Genomic DNA, 20,563 nt, shown 5'->3' with positions numbered 1-20,563 from the left:
ACCTTCTGGTCGCCGATGGTGTACAATATGGTGCACGGGGTTTCATCGGCCTGCAAAGAAAAGTCTGCGACGTGAGACATCCGAAAGGCAACGAAAACGGGAGATTATACATTTATATTGACGGGGCCGGTGTGACAGATACCGTGAGGGCGTCGAGCTCAGCCAAAGATGAAGCACCGCCTAGCACGTCCGGTGCGGGAGCCGGTGCGGGAGCAGGTGCAGCTGCAGGTGTTGGTGCAACGCTAGTCGAGCTGCTCCCCGCCAACAAGTCAGCAAGGGGAAAGTCCGCTGCATCTTTTTCTAGATTTTGCCTGCTCCAATTGAAAATGGCCGGAACCAAGGTAGTAGAAATATCTACAGCCACCTGTTTTGCGGCAGCTACCGCTGTTGCGACTGTCTTAGTTGATTTCTTCTCGACCGCAATCTCAACCCTCTTGTCGATGTTTTCTTTATTTAACCTCCGTCTTTCCTTTCTCTCCTCCGTGGTCTCACGGTAGTACTTCTTCCACGTGGTGCCGTCTCCGACACCGTGCACGCGTCCATACGACGGTCGAGTATCCACCGGTTTTCGTTTCGATATGTTCAACGCCCGGTTAAATGGAGTGTCCCACTTGGGCCTCGCCAATGCCTCAGACGGCGAGTCGCTTTCAGCCGAAATCCTGTGCTGCTCTCTCTACAAAAGGCACAACGATCGTTTACAAATATGACTAACGTGTGCAGTCGAATTGATCAGAAACTAAAATTACCAGCAGTCTCATGAACTCTGTAATGACTGGTGTTGTCTCGTAAACCTTTTTCACTGGGTCCCAAAGGTGCCGGGCCCTGAGGACGTCACGCTCCTGCGGGACGGTGAACTCCGCCAAGGGGTCTGGGATGCCCAGACTCGCGGCTTCCGCGTCCTCCTTGGCCCATTTGGACCTCTTTCCGCCGTAACCACGGCTTCCGAGGTGGTGGATCCCAAAGTTCCTCTCTTGAAGCCCCTTCATGTACTTAGACTTTTTTTGGCATCTTCGGCCTCGCAAGCCTCCTTGAATATTTGAAACTGCTCTTTTGTGATTGTCGGATTATCCTTTACAATCTCGGAGTAGGGTTCCTTCTTATCGATGATCCTTGCTTTCACTCGATTTTTCCAGGCGGCCAACGCGTCGCTAAACTTGGTCATGGCGTGTTTGTTTATCTTCTTCATTGCCGGGTCCTCATTTGGATCTTTATAATCATTCTCATTCCGGCCCGGGAACAAGAATATCTGGTGAAACTTCTTTAGGAGGGAGCTCCTCATATTTTCTAACTTCTGTAGTTTCTCATCATTGATGGTGGCGGTTGTCCGTACGATGCAGCCTATTTGATTGCCGTAGCACCGACGCGCTTCCTCGGGCACCGTTGGCTCAAAGTTGCCGTCGTCCACCTCCGTGACCACCACTCTAGTAGTCCTGAGTTTGTTAGGAACTCGTTGCCTCTTTGCTTTCGGTTCTACACCGGCTCCGCTCCCTGAGGCAGCGCCGGTCTCAGTCTCGGCGCCGGTCTCGATGCCGGTCTGAGTCTGAGCGCCGGTCTCAGTCTCAGCACTGGTCTGCGTGTCGGTCTCAGTCCCCGATGCCACCGGTGGGCCCAGCAATAACATCGGTTGATCATCGGTAAGGCTAAAAAATTCATCTGCCGCCCGGTAGGCGTCGTCGCAATCACCAGAACCCTGTCCTTCATCGTTGCTAGCCATGTTTCCTATGATTAAATCTAGTCAATTAATTCTAGACCTAATAAAATGAATAATGACATAAAAAAGGCCTATTGTTTTGCAGGAATGTTGACTCCTTCCTGGTGCGGCAAATCCCGGGCACTCGATATGTCCTAGTTTGTAGCACAAGTCATGCCGAAATTCACGGAAAATTTCGGCATGACCTTTGCTAAAAAGTGGACAAATCAAGAACCTGAAATTTGCCGAAACAGAAATGAATCAATATTCCGGCAAAACATAGGCCACTTAGCATCATTCCCTGGAAACAACGAAGCCACTTGGGCACAATCAACAATAATGGAATATGCAAATGAACATCAATGACATATATCATATAAAAACAGTCTTGTTTTTTGTTTACATAGCACCAATTAGTTTGACCAAGTTTTTGAAAAGAAAAAACAATTTTGTTTTTTGTTTATAGCTAAATGCCATAGCTACTGTTTTTTATTTACCGCTAAATACTTATGTTTTTTATTTATAACAAATTCAGGTCCGTAGTCCAAATATTTTTTTATAGCTAAGTGTTTTTTTGTTTATAGCCTCTGTTAATTTAAATCTAAATGCTACTATTATTTATATACCCTCTATTAGTTTAAAGCTAAATGAAATTACTGTTTAGGCATTTTCATAAAAGTTGCCCTAGCTAATTTCCTAAAAAAATTGCTAACCATTTTTCCTAAATGCTATAAAATGCCTACAGCCCTAAAAAACCTAGGGTTCATATGAACATCAACACAGTATCAACATATATATGAATTGCCCTAGCAGAGAGAGAGAGGAGGGTAGGGGACAGTAGAGGCAGAGCCTTACGGTCGGCGGCAAGGGCAGGCTCTGGCTCGGGCGGCGGCGGTGAGGTCGAGGGCGGCGGCGGTGAGCTCGAGGGAGGCGATGGTGAGGTCGATGATGGCCTCGGGCGGCGGATGTGAGGTCGAGGGCGGCCTCGGGCGGCGGCGGTGTGGTCGAAGGTGGCGGGCGGCGGCGGTGTGGTCGAAGGCGGCCTCGGGCGGTGACGGTGTGGTCGAAGGCGGCAAGGCAACGGCGGCGATGGAGCAGTTGGGGGACAGGGGGGTGGGAGTAGAGAGGGGGAAAAGGACTTAGCGAAATTTTGAGCCCGGGCTGCCGGAATTTGAGTCAAACTAGTAGTAGCGCGTTTTTCCGAAACGCGCTATAGCTAAGATAGTTATAGCGTGTTCCAGAGAAACGCGCTACTGCTATTCCATTCTGTTTTTACTTGTTTTTTACTTTATTTTATTTCCGTTAGCAGCAACGCCTTACACGTAAGCGCGCTACAGCTAAGGAGATTGGCAGTAGCGCTGGGCCAGTATACGCGCTACTGCTATGTTGGGCTAGCCATGTGCGCCCAGTTCAAACATAGCAGCAGCGCTTTTCGCTAGTACGCGTTACTGCTAAAGTCATAGCAGTAGCGCGGTTTATCTAAGCGCGCTGCTACTAAGTAGCAGTAGCGTTTGATTTTGTACAGCGCTACTGGTAAGATTCTGTGTATAGGCTTTTCCCTAGTAGTGCTAGGATCTTCTTGGGGAGCATTTTGCCTCCACACCGCTCCAATGGAGACGTACGTCCCCTCAAAGGGAAAGAACTTGGGTAACACATCCTAGTCTCCACCGGCTCCACTTGTGGTTATCTCTTTCCTTTACTTTGTGCAAGCTATTGTTGTGTACCCTTTGCTTGTTGTTGTTGTTGTTGTTGTTGTTGTTGTTGTTGTTGTTGTTGTTGTTGTTGTTGTTGTTGTCATCGTCGTCGTCGTTGTTGTTGTTGCTGTTGTTGTTGTTAGCATCATATAGATTGCTCACCTAGTTGCACTTCTAGACAACCTATTTCTTGCTAAACCTAATTTGTGAAGAAAAGCTAAATATTGTTAGTTGCCTATTCACCCCCCCCCCCCTTAGTCAACCATATTGATCCTTTCAGCGTTCAGCACATGTTCAGCTCGATGACGTCCTCACCTTCTCGATCCAGAAAGAGAGGCGAAGTAGTAGATGAGTTCCGGCAGCACGATGGCGTGATGACGGTGGTGGTGAACTTGTTCCCGCAGGGCTTCGCCGTGCACTGTAGAAAAACTTGACGGGGGATGAAACATGGGAGAGGGACGCCGCACACGGCTTGGGGATTGTCGTGGGTGATATATATATATATATATATATATATATATATATATATATATATATATATATATATATATATATATATATATATATATATATATATATGAGGGGGAGTGGAGGCAACTAGGGTGCGCCCCAATGGTGGCCGCTGGCCCCCTTGGGCGCCTGCCCTATGGCGCCCCCTCCCCTTCCTTTTTTGCTCTCGGGGGAAAGGAAAGGGGAGGAGATCAGGGAAGGCAAGGGAGGGCCCACTCCCCTCCTTCCTATTCTCCCCAAGGACCGCGGCCAGAGGAGGGGCGCGCCAGCCCCTCGTGGGCTGGTGTGCTCCCCTCATTTGGCCCATATGGCCCATTAATCTCCCGGGGCCTCCCGGAACCCCTTCCGGTGATCCGATGATTACCCGGTACAATTCCAAAACCTTTCTGGTGACCAAATAGCATTGTCATGTATATCAATCTTTACCTCTGGACCATTCCAGAGCTCCTCATCATGTCCGTGATCTCATTCGAGACTCCGAACAACATTCGGTCACCAACTCACATAACTCATATAATACCATAACGTCAACGAACGTTAAGCGTGCGGATCCTATGGGTTCGAGAATGATGTAAGAAATGACCGAGACGCCTCTCCGGTCAATAACCAATAGCGAGACCTGGATGCCCATATTAGTTCCTACATATTCTATGAAAATCTTTATCAGTTGAACCTTTATGACAACATGTGTAATTCCCTTTATCTGTCGGTATGTTACTTGCCCGAGATTCGATCGTCGGTATCTCCATACCTAGTTCAATATTGTTACTGGCAAGTCTCTTTACTCGTTCCATAATACATCATCTAGTAACTATCTCCTTAGTCACTTTGCTTGCAAGCTTCATGTGATGCTGTATTACCGAGAGGGCCCAGAAATACCTCTCCGATACACGGAGTGACAAATCTCAATCTCGATCCATGCCAACTCAGCAGACATCTTTAGAGATACCTGTAGAGCATCTTTATGATCACCCAGTTACGTTGTGACGTTTGATAGCACACAAGGTATTCCTCCGATATCCGGGAGTTGCATGATCTCATGGTCGAAGTAATATGTATTTGACATTAAGAAAGCGTAGCAATAAACTGAACGATCATATGCTATCACTACTAGGGAAAATCCTAGTAGTAGCGCTTGTTTTATAGCTAGCAGGAGCTCTTGTATAAGCGCTACCACTAAGGCGCTACAGCTAACTGGTAGCAGTAGCACTGGAAAGTGAGTGCTACTGCTATACCTAGTTAGCAGTAGCGCTTTTTTTGGGAAAGCGCTACTGATAATAGTAAGTAGCAGTAGCGTTTCTTTTGAAAAGCGATGCTGCTAACTTTTCCTGTATTTTTTAAAATGCTGCTTATTTGCGCGGTAGGTTTTATATACAGTACTTTCATCATATGATTTATGACCCTGATTAGTTATTATATATAACAGTGGGTGAAATGAACGTGGATTAGATTCAAGTGGAGGCAACATGTGGTGCACATCAAAAGTATTACTAATCCAAACTAGATCTAGTTTGGATTAGTAATACTTTTGATGTGATCTAGTTTGGATTAGTAATACTTTTGATGTGCACCACATGTTGCCTCCACTTGAATCTAATCCATGTTTATTTATTTTTTTACTATTTACTGTAGAGCAACAGTGGGCAATAACTGTAGAGCACCACATGTCCATGTTCATTATCTTTACTCCCTAATGTGATTCAAGTTTCACTTTTCCTTTATTCAAAAGGAACCTTATATAGTTTTCAATGATCATTGTTCTAAGATAACTGAAATTTAAACAATGCAGAATATGGCATCGGGAACAAGATCTCAACAGCAGGCGATGTGTATAGCTATGGAATTATCATCCTAGAAATGCTCACGGGGAAACGCCCAACAGATGTGTTGTTCAATAATGGCCTGAGCCTTCAGAAATTTGTGGGAAATGCATTCCCCGAAAAGATCCGTGAGATACTTGATCCTAATATCATCGGAGACGAAGTTGTGGACCATGGAAACCATGCAATGGTGGGGATGCTGAGCTGCATTATGCAGCTTGTTCAGCTTGGTCTCTCATGCTCAACGGAGACACCAAAAGATCGACCGACAATGCCGGATGTCTACGCAGAAGTCTCCGCAATCAAACGAGAATATTCGGCATTGCGCATCAAGGAATAGGACACCTTTTGTTTTGTTTGCGTGTATGTTACAAGTGAGTTGTAGTCTATGCTTAGTTTTCTCAGGTGGACTGGAATATATCTTCCTGAGAGGCCTTTATGTTGGGCTTCGAATTTTTGTTGTAATGCCGATACTTCATCAAGAGAAATGCCGTTCCACTGTGTGATAAAGTGCGGACTGAGAAAACATGTTCTCAGGCTGCAGCATAAAGATGACGTTGTCTGATTTATTCTGAATGTGTTTTACTATACAAGAGTAACTATGTTCAGACACCTGCACTGCAGCTCATTGTTCCTAAAGTTGAAATGGTGGCATTCTGTTGTTAAATCTGATGATTGCATTCACAATTGTCATTGGCAGTTGTCCTCTGATTACACTCGTGATATTACAGTGTGAATTGCTATGTGAGAAATCTGTTTTGTCTGGCATAGGATTATATTCATTAGCCTGGCATGTTCTGAATTTTGTACATTTGGCAAACCGAAACATGCTGCCGTTTCAAGCACAAGATTTGATCAGACTGGAGGCAAGATTCACCAGTGTTGCTTGTGGCTTGAAGGGTACTCCCTCTGTAAAGTAATATAAGAGCGTTTAGATCACTATAAGGAGTATGTGGTAGTGGTAGTGGCAGTGTGTCATAGCTGCAGCGCAAAAAATAGTTCAGATGTTAGCATTGAAGAATGCCAGGCACTCTGTCTATGCATCAATTTAAGCCCAGTTCAACGAGATACCTCGGTGTTGCTTGTGGATTGAAGGGATGCCCAGTAAATTAGTTGAGAGACAAACTAGCTAGGAGCCACAGTAGGTAATCCTCCTTTTCCAAAAAAAAAAAAACTAGGAGCCACAGTTAGGCACTCTTGTCAATTTAAGTTGAATTCAACACGTACATTTATCAGGACCCAGAAGCTAAAATTAGAGGTTACCCGATCCATTTGGAGAGGAACAGGAGCAGCTGAGCAATGCGAGCAGGGAGCTCGACCCGGCGCTCCTCCGCGGCGCGGACGAGGCAGCTCAGGCAGGGGGCGCAGGTCGGAGGGGGAGGGCACTCACGCCTGCTCGCACCGCCGACACCGAAGGGGGAGAGGTGCCCTGGACGCCGCGGTCGCGCGGAGGAAACACCAGAGAAAGCAATGTGCTCTCTTAGTGAACGATGTGCCACATCATAAATTCAGCCGTACATGTTCTAGCCCTTGTTTATCGGTATACATTTGTTGACCCTGCCGCCTCGAACTCGAAGCAGGCCGCATCCTCTCATGTTTTCATAACCAAAGGATGCCTTCAGCTTGGTCTGCTGATACTTCATTCAGAGAAATACCAACCCACTGTGTGACTACGCGTGGGAGAAAACATGTTGTCAGTCTGCACCATAAGGATCTCCAGGATGACGTTGTCTTGTCTGGTTTACTCCGAAAACATGTTTTAGAGCCTATGCACCCGGGTACTCCTTATCCAACCACTCATTTCTACATCAGGATTCGTGAAAATAATTTTCTCTTTTTTGTTTCTCTCATATAGAACATGTTTTTGTACTTTCAACTTTGCAGCACAACAAAGCTTTCTATGTAGAATGTGGGATAAAACTTACAGATTTTTTGGTCCAACATAAATATACAAAATGAGATTTATTTGATTAAAAAAATCTTATTTTTCATATTTATGTCGGACAAAAAAATCTGAAAGTTTTATCTCACATTCTAGTTACAAAGTTATGTTGTACTGCAAAGTTTGAAGTTCAAGACATGTTTTATATGAGAGGAACAAAAAAGAGAAAATTCCATGTAATAAGGTAGTTGTGTAGCACAGATCTCAAAGCAACAATGGAGCGTTAGGATAGTGAGGCCCGGGTTTACTCTGAATGCATTGTACTGTATGATACAAGAGTAACTATGATGTTGGGCACCTGCGCATTGTTTTGTTCCACAAATAAAAATGGTGGCACCCTGTTGTTAAATCTGATGATTACATTCTGAACTGTGATTAGCAATTGTCCTCTATTACACGCATGAGATTACAGTGTGAAAGAAATATGTCTTGTGTAGCATCAGGGTCATACATAGGAACATATCCATTAGCCTGGCTTGTTCTGAATCTCTGAGGGCAATCATGGCTAGACTTGGCAAATAATGGAAACATGTAACTATTTCAGGCGTAAGAGATATATTGACATTCAAGAGGTAAACTACGCATGAATTTAGGCCCAGTTCAACACAGTGTCTTTGTGAGGGCTCGGGAGCTAAATTACAGATTAATTACCCAATCCATTCCAAGAGATACAGGAGCAGGGAGCTTGACCCAGCCTCCTCCACGGCCGCCGGCCGGAGTCGACTGGCTATTCTGGTTTACTGAACGTTTACCTCAGGAATACTTCATCTCAACACATTAACTTAGCATTGTTCTAAGGTGGCAGGTGCCCAAAACAAAACAATGTCTTGATTAATAGAGATGCTTGATGCTGATTTTCACATCACCGACAACCGGTTGCAACGCCTCCACCAGTGCGCCGACACTTGGATCTTCTTTCGAGCAGCAGATCTTGATCCTCTCGATGCAAGGGTGGGAGCCCAAGCTCAACGCTGCTCCTGATGGTGGCAAAGTAGATCCAGAATGCATGTACCTTATACATTGCACCTGCAGAGTGCCAACATTAAGGTGGAAGGATCAGTAAGGGGTTCCACTGTTATAGCAGATCAACTCGTATTTAGAGATTGTTTCGAGTGAGTACCCTTTCGAGCTTAAAGGTCAACTCCTTCAGCTTGGGCGAGCGCTGGAGAATGCCAAGCAGCGCGTCGAAATCAGCAGCCATGCACCAATTGCCCAGCACTAGGCTTGTCAGGTTGCTGAACATTGGGCATATCCACAAACCTCTCTGCAACAGAAGCTTCATATTCATCCCAGATGAAATCAAAATGATGGTGAAGACAGTGAGTAGAATAGTTTGATCATTTCATGTTTTTTCCATGATAGCTTATTAAAATAATACCAGCTCGTAGGAGGAGAAACAAGTAAGCTGAAAAGGCTAAGATTTAAACCCCGAGAAGCAACTACATAAGAAAATCTAACTAAGGAATCAAATATTTTCATCTAAACGTGTATGGATGTGAAAAGAAAAATAACTAGTTCATACCTCAAGTAATGGTGCATGCAACTCCAAGGTTGTGGCATGCGAGAGACCATCAAGTAGACCATGGCCCTCTATTGTCCTTACACTAACAAAGGCTGTTACTAGAGAAGACAGATCCCTAACTAATATAGCTCCGGAATGACTATGCATGTCTAGGATAGAGAGATGGGTAAGATTGCTAGCACAAATCAGGATACTCCCGGTGATAAGGCAGTTAATGATATGCAGAGCCTTGAGTGACCTGGATGAGATCTCCTTCAGGTCAACCAAAACGCAATCCTCCAGCTGTAGAAGTTGAAGCACTCGGCAGTCGTAGTTGAGCGGCCTAAAGAGCCCATGTCCCAATATGACAAATTGGAGCCTGATTGTTTTGAGGTGGTTAGAAGGAGGCATGGCTGAGCTATCCAGATGGCCCAATCCGGAAACATGGAGGTGACGAACTTTGTGCATGATGACATGACGAATCCACACAGTACATGTGGTACTAGCAACCGTGTGGTCAATGATCCGGGCTTCATCCAAGGAAGCAGTGCTGTCGCGCAAGAGCAGCAGGCGGTCCCCGAACTTCTCCATCTTTTCGTTGTCATCCATGAAGTCGTGATGGTCGATGCGGATGTATGGCGTAGACGCCCAGAGATAGCGCCAGCTCGGCGAGAGCAGACTTGTGCGCACGGCCTCCGGCATGGGCAGGAAGGACATCATGCGGTGGAGCAGCTCACTGGGAAGGCCGCTGAGCCTGTCGACGCCATTGTAGGTGCCTCGCGCGCTCTTGAAACGACAGGGAGTAGATGCTGGCGCCGACATTTCGTCAAACGGGTTAGCTGCATGAATCCAGGGAGGTGCCTCAGTCAATACTCAAGATATCAATGCAGAAATCTCATACCAATCGAGCCATTTCTATGTACAAGACAAGATTTCAATCTAGCAACCGATTGACCGATCGAATCATGCACAGAGAAGCATCTTGATGGAATCATCCACAGTTAACACCACATCTTGGCATGATCCGATGGAATCAGTTAGTTGTTAGTCCGATCTGGTGCCCTTTTAAGTAGCTAGCTAGCTAGGGTTTATCCTCCCATTCCCATTACCATGACTGAGAAGAAACTAAAGGAAAGCGTACTGACCTGCAAACAATGGTCCGACGACCCGATCAACGCGTCCGAGGCGGCGGCGGCGGCGGCGGCGAGAACCGGGGTTCTCAATCACTGCCTCTCACCGGCATATATGACGGGCCAGACCTTGTAAAAGCTCACCGTACGTTACTGGGCCAGTTTTGTTTCGTAAGCAGTTGTTCAGGTCCATCAAGGAAAACAGGCCGAGTGTGATGAAAATGTTATTTAAACAGGCTATGCATGTATGGTTGATAATGTAAGATGGTTTTTATATTAAATTAAACTGAAATCACCTCAAAAAAATTAAACTAAAAATGTCAAAATAATTAAATAAAAATGAAAAAAAACAGTAAAAAAATCCAGAAGTGGCATCCTTTTTTTGAGATGATAACAGGCCGAGTGTGATGAAAACAGGTTATGTATGATTGACAACGTAAGCTGGTTTCTATTAAACTAAATAAAAATGCCTCAAAATTTAAAAATTAAATTAAAAAGTTAGTCAAAAAAGGTCCAGAAGTGGCATCTTTGATGAGTATTTTTTTTTTTGAGGGGCATCTTTGATGAGTATTAAAAGGAAGAACTGTGCTACAGCAAAGCATGGTAATCAGTTTGCAACCAAAGATAAAATTCTAACAACACCTCAATCCCTCTCCCTGGTACACAAAAGGGGAAAGGCGATTTCAGGTTGCTATATTAATTTTTAGGTATCATAGAAATAACATTACATCGCCTGCATCAAATTGATATCTCTTCGGTTACTTTCTCACATCAAAATTTCTGTAGTCGGCAATCCCCCTCTCTTGATATAACTTGCATTTAAGAGAGAAAAGACATTAAAATTGCATCAAAATAACAAATATAACACTAAAGTAAAGTTAATTACAGTAGAAAATAATGATGCAAAATAGACGTATCATGGACTTGTGTCATTGGGCTCCATCGTTGCGAAGGCGTCTACTTGAGCGATGGTGTGGAGCTTAGGAGGTAGCCCAGGAGCAGATGCACTGGTATGCTTTGGCGGCATCGGAAAGACATATAGATCATGTGCTGGAATCATGCTTGGCATTTGGCAGGTATGATTTCGTTCTCCGACATCTTCGTCGAGTGGTGGTGTCAGATCTGGAGTTTGATGGCATGTTCAGGGTGTTGTCCTAGTCCGATTCGTTCAATGGCAATGGCTTCGTCTTTGTTGAGCCACCTTGAAGGTTCACAAAGTTGCATACCAGAGATTGACCAACGTCGAGCTTGGGTGAGAAGGTGATCCGTCATACTTCCCTTTGGTGTTTGTTCTGGTGAAGGCGGGTGACGAGCGTTGATGTCAAAATCATGGGATGTTTTGGTCTTGATTGTAATTTTACTTCTTTGCCTGATGGTCTTTAATGCAAAGGCTAGCGTTCTGTTGTTTTATCAGTATTGTCAGGTTGGTTTTTACGTAGCCGGTGTCCATGTGGCTTGTATTGTGATCTTTATTACATGAACGAGGCACGTACTAATGAAGGCATTTGCAAATGTTCGTCTGGCCGTTTCAGTATATTCAAAGAACTTGTGTGGCTTTTTCGCAAAACTGTCGTGGCATCTTTTGTTGGGGAACGTTGCAGAAAACAAATATTTTCCTACTCGTTTCACCAAGATCATCTAGGAGTTCATCTAGCAACGAGTGATTAGATGCATCTACATACCTTTGTAGATCGCGCACGGAAGCGTTCAAAAGAACAGTGATGATGTAGTCGTACTCGACGTGATCCAAATCACCGATGACCAGCGCCGAACGGACGGCACCTCCGCGTTCAACACACGTACGGGACGGGAGACGTATCCTCCTTCTTGATCCAGCAAGGGGGAAGGAGAGGTTGATGAAGATCCAGCAGCACGACGGCGTGGTGGTGGATGCAGGGCGTCACAGCAGCAGGGCTTCGCCGAGACTACGAGGGAGAGACGTAACGGGGGGAGATGGAGGCGCCAGGGGCTGGTGTGAAATCCCTCCTCTCCCCCCCACTATATATAGGGGTGACAAGGGGGGGCGCCGGCCCTAGTAGATGAGATCTACTAGGGGGGGCGGCGGCCAAGGGGAGGTTTCCCTCCCCCCAAGGCACCTAGGGGTGCCTTCCACCACTAGGACTCCTCCTTGGTGGAAACCCTAGGCGCATGGGCCTATAGGGGCTGGTGCCCTTGGCCCATCTAGGCCAAGGCGCACCCCCTACAGCCCATGTGGCCCCCCGGGACAGGTGGCCCCACCTGGTGGACCCCCGGGACCCTTCCGGTGGTCCCGGTACAATATCGATAACCCCGAAACTGGTCCCGATGCCCGAAATAGCACTTCCTATATATAATTCTTTACCTCCGGACCATTCCGGAACTCCTCGTGACGTCCGGGGTCTCATCCGGGACTTCGAACAACATTCGGGTTTCTGCATATACATATCTTCACAACCCTAGCGTCACCGAACCTTAAGTGTGTAGACCCTACGGGTTCGGGAGACAAGCAGACATGACCGAGACGACTCTCCGGTCAATAACCAACAGTGGGATCTGGATACCCATGTTGGCTCCCACATGCTCCACGATGATCTCATCGGATGAACCACGATGTCGAGGATTCAATCAATCCCGTATGCTATTCCCTTTGTCTATCGATATGTTACTTGCCCGAGATTCGATCGTCGGTATCCCAATACCTCGTTCAATCTCGTTACCGGCAAATCACTTTACTCGTACCGTAATGCATGATCCCATGACCAGACACTTGGTCACTCTGAGCTCATTATGATGATGCATTACCGAGTGGGCCCAGTGATACCTCTCCGTCATACGGAGTGACAAATCCCAGTCTTGATCCATGTCACCCAACAGACACTTTCGGAGATACCCGTAGTCTACCTTTATAGTCACCCAGTTACGTTGTGACGTTTGGCATACCCAAAGCACTCCTACGGTATCCGGGAGTTACACGATCTCATGGTCTAAGGAAAAGATACTTTGACATTGGAAAACTCTAGCAAACGAACTATACGATCTTGTGCTATGTTTAGGATTGGGTCTTGTCCATCACATCATTCTCCCAATGATGTGATCTCGTTATCAATGACATCCAGTGTCCATAGTCAGGAAACCATGACTATCTGTTGATCAACGAGCTAGTCAACTAGAGGCTCACTAGGGACATGTTGGTGTCTGTTATTCACACATGTATTACGATTTCCGGATAACACAATTATAGCATGAATAAAGATAATTATCATGAACAAGGAAATATAATAATAATGCTTTTATTATTGCCTCTAGGGCATATTTCCAACAGTCTCCCACTTGCACTAGAGTCAATAATCTAGTTACATTGTGATGAATCGAACACCCATGGAATTCTGGTGTTGATCATGTTTTGCTCTAGGGAGAGGTTTAGTCAACGGATCTGCTATATTCAGGTCCGCATGTACTTTACAAATCTCTATGTCTCCATCTTGAACATTTTCACGAATGAAGTTGAAGCGACGCTTGATGTGCCTTGTCTTCTTGTGAAACCTGGGCTCCTTGGCAAGTGCAATAGCTCCAGTGTTGTCACAGAAGAGCTTGATCGGCCCCGACGCATTGGGTATGACTCCTAGGTCGGTGATGAACTCCTTCACCCATATTGCTTCATGTGCTGCCTCCGAGGCTGCCATGTACTCCGCTTCACATGTAGATCCCGCCACGACGCTTTGCTTGCAACTGCACCAGCTTACTGCCCCACCATTCAAAATATACACGTATCCGGTTTGTGACTTAGAGTCATCCAGATCTGTGTCGAAGCTAGCGTCGACGTAACCCTTTACGACGAGCTCTTCGTCACCTCCATAAACGAGAAACATTTCCTTAGTCCTTTTCAGGTACTTCAGGATATTCTTGACCGCTGTCCAGTGTTCCTTGCCGGGATTACTTTGGTACCTTCCTACCAAACTGACGGCAAGGTTAACATCAGGTCTGGTACACAGCATGGCATACATAATAGAACATATGGCTGAGGCATAGGGGATGACACTCATCTCTTCTATATCTTCTGCCGTGGTCGGACATTGAGCTGAGCTCAATTTCATACCTTGTAACACAGGCAAGAACCCCTTCTTGGATTGATCCATATTGAACTTCTTCAATATCTTATCAAGGTATGTGCTTTGTGAAAGACCTATGAGGCGTCTCGATCTATCTCTATAGATTTTGATGCCTAATATATAAGCAGCTTCTCCAAGGTCCTTCATTGAAAAACTTTTATTCAAGTAGGCCTTGATGCTGTCCAAGAGTTCTATATCATTTCCCATCAAAAGTATGTCATCTACATATAATATGAGAAATGCTACAGGGCTCCCACTCACTTTCTTGTAAACGCAGGCTTCTCCATAAGTCTGTGTAAACCCAAACGCTTTGATCATCTCATCAAAGCGAATGTTCCAACTCCGAGATGCTTGCACCAGCCCATAAATCGAGCGTTGGAGCTTGCACACTTTGTCAGCATTCTTAGGATCGACAAAACCTTCCGGCTGCATCATATAAAATTCTTCCTTAAGAAAACCATTAAGGAATGCCGTTTTGACGTCCATTTGCCATAATTCGTAATCATAGAATGCAGCAATTGCTAACATGATTCGGACGGACTTCAGCTTCGCTACCGGTGAGAAAGTCTCATCGTAGTCAACCCCTTGAACTTGTCGATAACCCTTAGCGACAAGCCGAGCTTTATAGATGGTCACATTACCATCCGCGTCTGTCTTCCTCTTAAAGATCCATTTATTTTCTATGGCTCGCCGCTCAACGGGCAAGTCAGTCAAAGTCCATACTTTGTTTTCATACATGGATCCTATCTCGGATTTCATGGCTTCTAGCCATTTGTCGGAATCCGGGCCCGCCATCGCTTCTTCATAGTTCGAAGGTTCACCGTTGTCTAACAGCATGATTTCCAAGACAAGGTTGCCGTACCACTCTGGTGCGGAACGTGTCCTTGTGGACCTTCGAATTTCAGTAGGGGCTTGATCAGAAGTATCTTGATCATTGTCATTAACTTCCTCTCTAGTCGGTGCAGGCACCTCAGGAACATTTTCTTGAGTTGCGCCATTTTCCGGTCCAAGAGGTAATACTTCATCAAGCTCTACTTTCCTCCCACTTACTTCTTTCGAGAGAAACTCTTTCTCCAGAAAGGACCCATTCTTGGCAACAAAGATCTTGCCTTCGGATCTGAGGTAGAAGGTGTACCCAATAGTTTCTTTTGGGTATCCTATGAAGACGCATTTTTCCAACTTGGGTTCGAGCTTTTCAGGTTGAAGTTTCTTGACATAAGCATCGCATCCCCAAACTTTTAGAAACGACAGCTTAGGTTTCTTCCCAAACCATAATTCATACGGTGTCGTCTCAACGGATTTCGACGGAGCCCTATTTAAAGTGAATGCGGCAGTCTCTAAAGCATAGCCCCAAAAGGATAGCGGTAAATCGGTAAGAGACATCATAGATCGCACCATATCTAATAGAGTGCGATTACGACGTTCGGACACACCATTACGCTGAGGTGTTCCAGGCGGCGTGAGTTGTGAAACTATTCCACATTTTCTTAAGTGTGTGCCAAACTCGTGACTCAAGTATTCTCCTTCACGATCTGATCGTAGAAACTTGATTTTCCTGTCACGTTGATTTTCAACCTCACTCTGAAATTCCTTGAACTTTGCAAAGGTTTCAGACTTGTGTTTCATTAAGTAGATATACCCATACCTACTTAAATCATCAGTGAGGGTGAGAACATAGCGATAGCCACCGTGAGCCTCAACACTCATTGGACCGCACACATCAGTATGTATGATTTTTAATAAGTCGGTTGCTCGCTCCATTGTTCCTGAGAACGGAGTCTTGGTCATTTTACCCATAAGGCATGGTTCGCATGTGTCAAATGATTCATAATCAAGAGACTCTAAAAGTCCATCAGCATGGAGCTTCTTCATGCGTTTGACACCTATGTGACCAAGGCGGCAGTGCCACAGGTATGTGGGACTATCATTATCAACCTTACTTCTTTTGGTACTCACATTATGAACATGTGTAGCATCACGTTCGAGATTCATAAAGAATAAACCATTCACCATAGGAGCATGACCATAAAACATATCTCTCAAAAAAATGGAACAACCATTATTCTCAGATTTAAAAGAGTAGCCATCTCGAATTAAACGAGATCCCGATACAATGTTCATGCTCAAAGCTGGCACTAAATAACAATTATTAAGGTTTAAAACTAATCCCGAAGGGAGATGCAGAGGTAGCGTGCCGACGGTGATCACATTGACCTTGGAACCATTCCCGACGCGCATTGTCACCTCGTCCTTTGCCAGTTTCCGCTTATTCCGCAGCCCCTGCTTTGAGTTACAAATTTGAGCAACTGCACCGGTATCAAATACCCAGGAGCTACTACGGGCACTAGTAAGGTACACATCAATTACATGTATATCACATATACCTTTTGTTTTGCCGGCCTTCTTATCCGCTAAGTACTTAGGGTAGTTCCGCTTCCAGTGACCGCTTCCCTTGCAATAAAAGCACTCAGTCTCGGGCTTGGGTCCATTCTTTGGCTTCTTCCCGGCAGCTTGCTTGCCGGGCGCGGCAACTTCCTTGCCGTCCTTCTTGAAGTTCTTTTACCCTTGCCTTTCTTGAACTTAGTGGTTTTATTGACCATCAACACTTGATGTTCCTTCCTGACTTCTACCTCTGCTGATTTCAGCATAGCAAATACTTCAGGAATGGTCTTTTCCATCCCCTGCATATTGAAGTTCATCACAAAGCTCTTGTAGCTTGGTGGAAGCGACTGGAGGATTCTGTCAATGACCGCATCATCCGGGAGATTAACTCCCAGCTGAGTCAAGCGGTTATGCAATCCAGACATAGTGAGTATGTGCTCACTGACAGAACTGTTTTCCTCCATCTTACAGCTGAAGAATTTGTTGGAGACTTCATATCTCTCGACCCGGGCATGAGCTTGGAAAACCATTTTCAGCTCTTCGAACATCTCATATGCTCCATGTCTCTCAAAACGCTTTTGGATTCCCGGCTCTAGGCTGTAAAGCATGCCGCACTGAACGAGGGAGTAGTCATCGGAACGTGCCTGCCAAGCATTCATAACATCTTGTTCTGCAGGGAGAACGGGTGCGTCACCAAGCGGTGCTTGTAGGACATAATCTTTCTTGGCAGCTATGAGGATGATCCTCAGGTTCCGGACCCAGTCCGTATAGTTGCTGCCATCGTCTTTCAGCTTGGTTTTCTCTAGGAACGCGTTGAAGTTGAGGACTACGTTGGCCATTTAATCTACAAGACATATTGTAAAATATTTAGACTAAGTTCATGATAATTAAGTTCAACTAATCAAATTATTAATGAACTCCCACTTAGATTAGACATCCCTCCAGTCATCTAAGTATTACATGATCCGAGTTTAAATAGACCGTGTCCAATCATCACGTGAGACGGACTAGTCAACGTCGGTGAACATCTTCATGTTGATCGTATCTTCTATACGACTCATGCTCGACCTTTCAGTCTTCTGTGTTCCGACGCCATGTCTGTACATGCTAGGCTCGTCAAGTTAACCTAAGTGTTTGCATGTGTAAATCTGTCTTACACCCGTTGTATGTGAACGTCTGAATAAAACACCCGATCATCACGTGGTGTTTTGAAACAGCGAACTGTCGCAACGGTGCACAGTTAGGGGGAACACTTCTTGAATTTATTGTGAGGGATCATCTTATTTACTACCGTCGTTCTAAGTAAACAAGATGCAAAACATGATAAACATCACATGCAATCAAATAATAAACGTGACATGATATGGCCAATATCACATAGCTCCTTTGATCTCCATCTTGGGGCTCCATGATCATCTTGTCACCGGCTTGACACCATGATCTCCATCATCATGATCTCCATCATCGTGTCTCCATGAAGTTGCTCGCCAACTATTACTTCTACTACTATGGCTAACGTGTTTAGCAATAAAGTAAAGTAATTTACATGGCGTTTCTCGATGACACGCAGGTCATAAAAAGAATAAAGACAACTCCTATGGCTCCTGCCGGTTGTCATACTCATCGACATGCAAGTCGTGAATCCTATTACAATAGCATGAACATCTCATACATCACATATAGATCATTCATCATTCATCACAACTTTGGCCATATCATATCACAAACCACTTGCTGCAAAAACAAGTTAGACGTCCTCTAATTGTTGTTGCAAGTTTTACGTGGCTGAATTAGGGTTCTAGTAAGAACGTTTTCTTACCTACGTTAAAGCCACAACGTGATTTGTCAACTTCTATTTACCCTTCATAAGGACCCTGTTCATCGATTCCGCTCCAACTAAAGTGAGAGAGAGAGACACCCGCCAGCCACCTTATGCAACTAGTGCATGTTAGTCGGTGGAACCGGTCTCACGTAAGCGTACGTGTAAGGTTGGTCCGGGCCGCTTCATCCCACAATACCGCTGAAGCAAGAAAGGACTAGTAACGGCAAGAAAGTTGACAAATCTACGCCCACAACAAATTGTGTTCTACTCGCGCAAAAAGAACTACGCATAAACCTGGCTCTGATACCACTGTTGGGGAACGTTGCAGAAAACAAAAAATTTCCTACTCGTTTCACCAAGATCATCTAGGAGTTCATCTAGCAACGAGTGATTAGATGCATCTACATACCTTTGTAGATCGCGCACGGAAGCGTTCAAAAGAACGGTGATGATGTAGTCGTACTCGACGTGATCCAAATCACCGATGACCAGCGCCGAACGGACGGCACCTCCGCGTTCAACACACGTACGGGACGGGAGACGTCTCCTCCTTCTTGATCCAGCAAGGGGGGAGGAGAGGTTGATGAAGATTCAGCAGCACGACGGCGTGGTGGTGGATGCAGGGCGTCACAGCAGCAGGGCTTCGCCGAGACTACGAGGGAGAGACGTAACGGGGGGAGATGGAGGCGCCAGGGGCTGGTGTGAAATCCCTCCTCTCCCCCCCCCCCATTATATATAGGGGTGCCAAGGGGGGGCGCCGGCCCTAGTAGATGAGATCTACTAGGGGGGCGGCGGCCAAGGGGAGGTTTCCCTCCCCCCAAGGCACCTAGGGGTGCCTTCCACCACTAGGACTCCTCCTTGGTGGAAACCCTAGGCGCATGGGCCTATAGGGGCTGGTGCCCTTGGCCCATCTAGGCCAAGGCGCACCCCCTACAGCCCATGTGGCCCCCCGGGACAGGTGGCCCCACCTGGTGGACCCCCGGGACCCTTCCGGTGGTCCCGGTACAATACCGATAACCCCGAAACTTGTCCCGATGCCCGAAATAGCACTTCCTATATATAATTCTTTACCTCCGGACCATTCCGGAACTCCTCGTGACGTCCGGGATCTCATCCGGGACTCCGAACAACATTCGGGTTTCTGCATATACATATCTTCACAACCCTAGCGTCACCGAACCTTAAGTGTGTAGACCCTACGGGTTCGGGAGACAAGCAGACATGACCGAGACGACTCTCCGGTCAATAACCAACAGCGGGATCTGGATACCCATGTTGGCTCCCACATGCTCCACGATGATCTCATCGGATGAACCACGATGTCGAGGATTCAATCAATCCCGTACGCTATTCCCTTTGTCTATCGATATGTTACTTGCCCGAGATTCGATCGTCGGTATCCCAATACCTCGTTCAATCTCGTTACCGGCAAGTCACTTTACTCGTACCGTAATGCATGATCCCGTGACCAGACACTTGGTCACTCTAAGCTCATTATGATGATGCATTACCGAGTGGGCCCAGTGATACCTCTCCGTCATACGGAGTGACAAATCCCAGTCTTGATCCATGTCACCCAACAGACACTTTCGGAGATACCCGTAGTCTACCTTTATAGTCACCCAGTTACGTTGTGACGTTTGGCATACCCAAAGCACTCCTACGGTATTCGGGAGTTACACGATCTCATGGTCTAAGGAAAAGATACTTTGACATTGGAAAACTCTAGCAAACGAACTATACGATCTTGTGCTATGTTTAGGATTGGGTCTTGTCCATCACATCATTCTCCCAATGATGTGATCTCGTTATCAATGACATCCAGTGTCCATAGTCAGGAAACCATGACTATCTGTTGATCAACGAGCTAGTCAACTAGAGGCTCACTAGGGACATGTTGGTGTCTGTTATTCACACATGTATTACGATTTCCGGATAACACAATTATAGCATGAATAAAGACAATTATCATGAACAAGGAAAT

At 45.8% G+C, this 20,563-nt stretch overlaps 1 protein-coding gene across 1 annotated transcript; it reads right to left on the bottom strand.

Annotated features, from left to right (window-relative positions):
• Nucleotides 1–8,288: 8,288 nt before the first annotated feature.
• LOC123082607 (F-box/FBD/LRR-repeat protein At5g22700) lies at nt 8,289–10,397 on the bottom strand. Its single transcript, XM_044504907.1, has 4 exons — nt 10,303–10,397; nt 9,179–9,996; nt 8,777–8,920; nt 8,289–8,682 (listed from the first exon to the last, which is right to left on the bottom strand). Exons 2-4 carry the CDS (start codon nt 9,977–9,979, stop codon nt 8,488–8,490), a joined length of 1,140 nt encoding a protein of 379 aa, XP_044360842.1. The 5' UTR covers nt 9,980–9,996; nt 10,303–10,397; the 3' UTR covers nt 8,289–8,487.
• Between the last annotated feature and the right edge of the window lie 10,166 nt (nt 10,398–20,563).

This window comes from Triticum aestivum, chromosome 4A (genome assembly GCF_018294505.1).
Source record: "Triticum aestivum cultivar Chinese Spring chromosome 4A, IWGSC CS RefSeq v2.1, whole genome shotgun sequence".
Taxonomy (NCBI): Eukaryota; Viridiplantae; Streptophyta; class Magnoliopsida; order Poales; family Poaceae; genus Triticum; species Triticum aestivum.
Note: the sequence above shows the minus strand (reverse complement) of the source record. Positions and strands in the feature narration are given on the sequence as shown.